The 6,461-nt window shown below is 32.0% G+C and overlaps 1 protein-coding gene across 1 annotated transcript; it reads left to right on the forward strand.

Annotated features, from left to right (window-relative positions):
- The first annotated feature begins 3,880 nt into the window (after positions 1–3,880).
- On the forward strand, positions 3,881–4,703 carry LOC145315728 (putative G-protein coupled receptor AH9.1). Its single transcript, XM_080155763.1, has 2 exons — positions 3,881–4,054; positions 4,526–4,703. The coding sequence occupies exons 1-2, from the start codon at positions 3,954–3,956 to the stop codon at positions 4,623–4,625; spliced, it is 201 nt and encodes a 66-aa protein (XP_080011889.1). The 5' UTR covers positions 3,881–3,953; the 3' UTR covers positions 4,626–4,703.
- Positions 4,704–6,461: the final 1,758 nt, after the last annotated feature.

Raw genomic sequence — 6,461 nt, forward strand, 5'->3', positions numbered from 1 at the left:
AACATAGCAAATTCTTACAAAACATAGCAAATTCTTAGAAAACTTAGCTTTTCTGTCCTTCACATAGCAAATTCTTGCAAAACATAGCAAATTCTTGCAAAACATAGCAAATTCTTGGAAAACTTAGCTTTTCTGTCCTTCACATAGCTAATTCTTGCAAAACATAGCAAATTCTTACAAAACATAGCAAATTCTTGCAAAACATAGCAAATTCTTACAAAACATAGCAAATTCTTGCAAAACATAGCAAATTCTTACGAAACATAGCAAATTCTTAGAAAACTTAGCTTTTCTGTCCTTCACATAGCAAATTCTTGCAAAACATAGCAAATTCTTGCAAAACATAGCAAATTCTTGCAAAACATAGCAAATTCTTGCAAAACTTAGCTTTTCTGTCCTTCACATAGCTAATTCTTGCGAAACATAGCAAATTCTTACAAAACATAGCAAATTCTTAGAAAACTTAGCTTTTCTGTCCTTCACATAGCAAATTCTTGCAAAACATAGCAAATTCTTGCAAAACATAGCAAATTCTTGCAAAGCATAGCAAATTCTTTGAAAACTTAGCTTTTCTGTCCTTCACATAGCTAATTCTTGCAAAACATAGCAAATTCTTACAAAACATAGCAAATTCTTGCAAAACATAGCAAATTCTTACAAAACATAGCAAATTCTTGCAAAACTTAGCTTTTCTGTCCTTCACATAGCTAATTCTTGCAAAACATAGCAAATTCTTACAAAACATAGCAAATTCTTAGAAAACTTAGCTTTTCTGTCCTTCACATAGCAAATTCTTGCAAAACATAGCAAATTCTTGCAAAACATAGCAAATTCTTGCAAAACATAGCAAAATCTTGCAAAACATAGCAAATTCTTGCAAAACATAGCAAATTCTTGGAAAACTTAGCTTTTCTGTCCTTCACATAGCTAATTCTTGCAAAACATAGCAAATTCTTACAAAACATAGCAAATTCTTGCAAAACATAGCAAATTCATACAAGGAGGGTCCCAAACTCAAAAACGAATTTTCAGCGCGATCCGATCACCGGTTCTCGAGATATGGTGACCTGGTGTCCTTGGTACCGACAGTAAGATTTGGGAAATGGTTCGAATCCTTAGTAAATTTGGCTAAGTCCAAAATTTTTTGACACTTAGAATATTTTCGACCTGGTGTCCTCTCAGTAGGTACGCTTGGTGTCACTTGGGTATTTTTTCTTCAAAAATTTGACTAAGTGTCAAAATATTTTTGGACTTAGCCAAATTTACTAAGGATTCGAACCATTTCCCAAATCTTACAGTCGGTACCAAGGACACCAGGTCACCGTATCTCAAGAATCGGTGGTCGGATCGCGCTGAAAATTTGTTTTTGAGTTTGGGACCCTTATTGCAAGAATTTGCTAAGTTATGCAAGAATTTGCTGTGTTTTGTAAGAATTTGCTATGTTTTGCAAGAATAAGCTATGTGAAGGACAGAAAAGCTAAGTTTTCCAAGAATTTGCTATGTTTTGCAAGAATTTGCTGTATTTTGCAAGAATTTGCTATGTTTTGCAAGAATTTGCTATGTTTTGCAAGAATTTGCTATGTTTTGTAAGAATTTGCAATGTTTTGCAAGAATTTGCTATGTTTTGTAAGAATTTGCTATGTTTTGCAAGAATAAGCTATGTGAAGGACAGAAAAGCTAAGTTTTCCAAGAATTTGCTATGTTTTGTAAGAATTTGCTATGTTTTGCAAGAATTTGCTATGTTTTGTAAGAATTTGCAATGTTTTGCAAGAATTTGCTATGTTTTGTAAGAATTTGCTATGTTTTGCAAGAATTAGCTGTGTAAAGGACAGAAAAGCTAAGTTTTCCAAGAATTTGCTATGTTTTGTAAGAATTTGCAATGTTTTGCAAGAATTTGCTATGTTTTGTAAGAATTTGCTATGTTTTGCAAGAATTAGCTATGTGAAGGATAGAAAAGCTAAGTTTTCAAAGAATTTGCTATGTTTTGCAAGAATTTGCTATGTTTTGCAAGAATTTGCTATGTTTTGCAAGAATTTGCTATGTTTTGCAAGAATTTGCTATGTATTGTAAGTATTTGCAATGTTTTGCAAGAATTTGCTATGTTTTGTAAGAATTTGCTATGTTTTGCAAGAATTAGCTATGTGAAGGACAGAAAAGCTAAGTTTTCCAAGAATTTGCTATGTTTTGTAAGAATTTGCTATGTTTTGCAAGAATTTGCTATGTTTTGTAAGAATTTGCTATGTTTTGCAAGAATTTGCTATGTTTTGTAAGAATTTGCAATGTTTTGCAAGAATTTGCTATGTTTTGTAAGAATTTGCTATGTTTTGCAAGAATTAGCTATGTGAAGGACAGAAAAGCTAAGTTTTCCAAGAATTTGCTATGTTTTGTAAGAATTTGCTATGTTTTGCAAGAATTTGCTATGTTTTGTAAGAATTTGCTATGTTTTGCAAGAATTTGCTATGTTTTGTAAGAATTTGCAATGTTTTGCAAGAATTTGCTATGTTTTGTAAGAATTTGCTATGTTTTGCAAGAATTAGCTATGTGAAGGACAGAAAAGCTAAGTTTTCCAAGAATTTGCTATGTTTTGCAAGAATTTGCTATGTTTTGCAAGAATTTGCTATGTTTTGTAAGAATTTGCTATGTTTTGCAAGAATTAGCTATGTGAAGGACAGAAAAGCTAAGTTTTCCAAGAATTTGCTATGTTTTGCAAGAATTTGCTATGTTTTGCAAGATGAAGGACATAAGCAGCCTTCCTAATGTAAGAATTTGTCAGACAAAGGACATAAGTCACCTCCCTTAAGTTAGATTTTGTTAGATGAAGGACATAAGTAGCCTTCCTTAGATCAATTTCCAGTGACTTCTGTCCTAATTAGGAATGACTTTGTTTTCTTTCCATGATCCAAAATATCTAATTAGAAAAATAATTGGTTTATGTTTCGTTCAAGTCTCTTTTTCGGGATGGGTAATTTTTTTCTAGGGGCGATTTCTCTTGGGAGGGTGGTGGTACCCTCCCCCAAAATAGTTATAAACCTTCCCGGGACCCATGAGAAGCTACCCTATTAAGGAGAACCCGATGTGTTCAGCGGTTAGCGAGATCCTTCGGTACAAACATACAAACACACAGACAAACACACAGACATCCTGTTACTTTAGTATAAGGATTACACAAAAATATCCTTTTTATTTCTAAAGGAGGATAAACAATAGTATTGAAATTCTATACTTGCAATTCTTGCTTCTGACACAGGCTAATTTATTATTTTAAATGGTTCTACAAAATGTAGATATTAATGGTTGTTCATCGTATCGTATTATAAACAGCTTTCCGCGGTTATAAACAAATTCAAGTTTAAACTTAGTTTTGTTAACTCCGACTGGCCGAAGGCTCGGATTAACAAATCTGGTATCAATTTAATGATTGTCATTTTAATATGCGTGGAATAGTTATTTCTTTCATCGTATTATAAACCGCTTTCCGCGGATATAGAATGTACAATTATTATTCGTAGAAAGCGGTTTATAATACGATGATAGACATAGTTTTTTCGTATTGATGAGAACCGGTTCCTGTCCACCGGATTCGAATAAATACGAGAAATTAGTTTATAATACGATGTTTTTCAAGTAGGCTGAGAACTGGTTCGAAACCATACTGAAAATAGTATTACTAATTTCAAAGGAAAGGTTTTCTTATAATTTATTTTTTTACTCAAATTTTTAAAATAAACAAGGAGGCAACTACCAAAAAAGCGAAGCTCAAAAATCTGAAAAAAGGACAAACGAACAATAATTCTTGTAGAGGACTATTCTAACACACCTAAAATAGCAAAAGAGCTAACCGTTACACGAAAAAAATCTTAGCATTACGGACGGACCTACCTAATTTATAGAAAATCTTTGCTTTTAAAAATGCATATCCTACCAATTAAAAAATTAGTAGATATTGTTAAAATATGTGTGTAATGTGTATCTGCAGAGCTGTAGCCAACAACCTGGAGCTGCTGAACTTCACCCTCAACTTCTACATATACTGTTTGTGCAGCTCTGACATCAGGCAAACAAGACAAAGCATAGAATAGAATCCAGGTAGACGATTCTGCCTGGCTAGCCTCAAATAAAATTGGAACTTTTGAAAGTCCCAAAAGTCATCAGTAAAATCGCATCTTTACACAAATTATCCAAATATATTACTAAAATGAATGACTTTTTTAATAATTTACTAAAAGCTATTCGGACTGGCATTCGGCCATTCACAATGGATTAAACTTTATATATTGTGCAAACCCATGTACAAAATTAAATTTAAACGTGAATTTATTAAAAAAATATTTGGACAAAATAATGTTATTGGCACATTCGATATAATTTCTTTTTAATATGTATTATTTCAGTTTTTTCCAAACTGGACAATCGTACAATTCAAGTTGGTTATAAGTTTTTTTATTGCGCAAGTGTGACTTTTCTTCAATTTTCCAATTTATATTTGAGGTTTTTATTTCTATACTTTATCTTCTTTGGACATCAGGGCGGCCTTTCTAAACCTGTTTACCAGCATGGGTCAGTGCTGCAACTATTCTAAACCTGAACCTGTCCTGCAACAGAATAAAACTTCAGCTACAACATAAATTGAAAAATGAAATGGTTATTACAAATCTCAGAAAGCAGCTTGTAGTGCCTATAAAAATTACATCTTACAATATAAATGACCAATAATAGGACAGTATGCATTTTAAGTGTCTAATGGTAAAATGTATACTGGCCCATCATAGGTCATTTTGGATCATGGAAAGAAAACAAAGTCATTCCTAAATTAGGACAGAAGTCACCTTCCTAGGAAGGACATAAGTAGCCTTCCTTGAGTGAGAATTTGTTAGATGAAGGGCATAACATGCCTCCCTTAACAAAGATTTTGCAAGATTGAGGACATAAGTAGCCTCCCTTCACCTCACAAAACCTAGCTTTTTGATCCTTCACATAGCAAAATCTTGCATAAAATTGGTTTTTGGTCCATCACATAGCAAAATATTAGAAAACTTAGCTTTTCTGTCCTTCACATAGCTAATTCTTGCAAAACATAGCAAATTCTTGCAAAACATAGCAAATTCTTACAAAACATAGCAAATTCTTGCAAAACATAGCAAATTCTTACAAAACATAGCAAATTCTTGCAAAACATAGCAAATTCTTACAAAACATAGCAAATTCTTGCAAAACATAGCAAATTCTTGGAAAACTTAGCTTTTCTGTCCTTCACATAGCTAATTCTTGCAAAACATAGCAAATTCTTACAAAACATAGCAAATTCTTGCAAAACATTGCAAATTCTTACAAAACATAACAAATTCTTGCAAATTCTTACAAAACATAGCAAATTCTTGCAAAACATAGCAAATTCTTGCAAAATATAGCAAATTCTTGCAAAACATAGCAAATTCTTGGAAAACTTAGCTTTTCTGTCCTTCACATAGCTAATTCTTGCAAAACATAGCAAATTCTTACAAAACATAGCAAATTCTTGCAAAACATTGCAAATTCTTACAAAACATAGCAAATTCTTGCAAAACATAGCAAATTCTTACAAAACATAGCAAATTCTTGCAAATCATAGCAAATTCTTACAAAACATAGCAAATTCTTGGAAAACTTAGCTTTTCTGTCCTTCACATAGCTAATTCTTGCAAAACATAGCAAATTCTTACAAAACATAGCAAATTCTTGCAAAACATTGCAAATTCTTACAAAACATAGCAAATTCTTGCAAAACATAGCAAATTCTTACAAAACATAGCAAATTCTTGCAAAACATAAAAAATTCTCACAAAACATAGCAAATTCTTGCAAAACATAGCAAATTCTTGGAAAACTTAGCTTTTCTGTCCTTCACATAGCTAATTCTTGCAAAACATAGCAAATTCTTACAAAACATAGCAAATTCTTGCAAAACTTTGCTATGTTTTGCAAGATGAAGGACATAAGCAGCCTTCCTAATGTAAGAATTTGTCAGACAAAGGACATAAGTCACCTCCCTTAAGTTAGATTTTGTTAGATGAAGGACATAAGTAGCCTTCCTTAGATCAATTTCCAGTGACTTCTGTCCTAATTAGGAATGACTTTGTTTTCTTTCCATGATCCGTCATTTTTATTGTATGCTGTCATTTTTATAGGCACTTTAAGCTGCTTTAAATGTGTATTAAATTTATGTAGTATTTGAGTAATCTTATTTTTGTACAATTTTATAGTTATAGTAGTATCTTTACAAGTCTTTACATGTCGGTTTATAAGTCTAGAGCACTGGTGTGTACAGAGGTGAATTTTAAAAAATCTTTTGCCACACTAAAATCAGTGAGGATCGCTAAAAATTTAGAGGGGATAATTTTGCCTCACTAAAATTTGCTGCTTTTGATATAATCATCTTTTTAATGTGTGATAAATATAATTTGTTTTTATATTAAGTTTTTCAT

The sequence above is a fragment of the Acartia tonsa genome, chromosome 4 (assembly GCF_053477335.1).
Source record: "Acartia tonsa isolate MP-2025a chromosome 4, ASM5347733v1, whole genome shotgun sequence".
Classification (NCBI taxonomy): Eukaryota; Metazoa; Arthropoda; class Copepoda; order Calanoida; family Acartiidae; genus Acartia; species Acartia tonsa.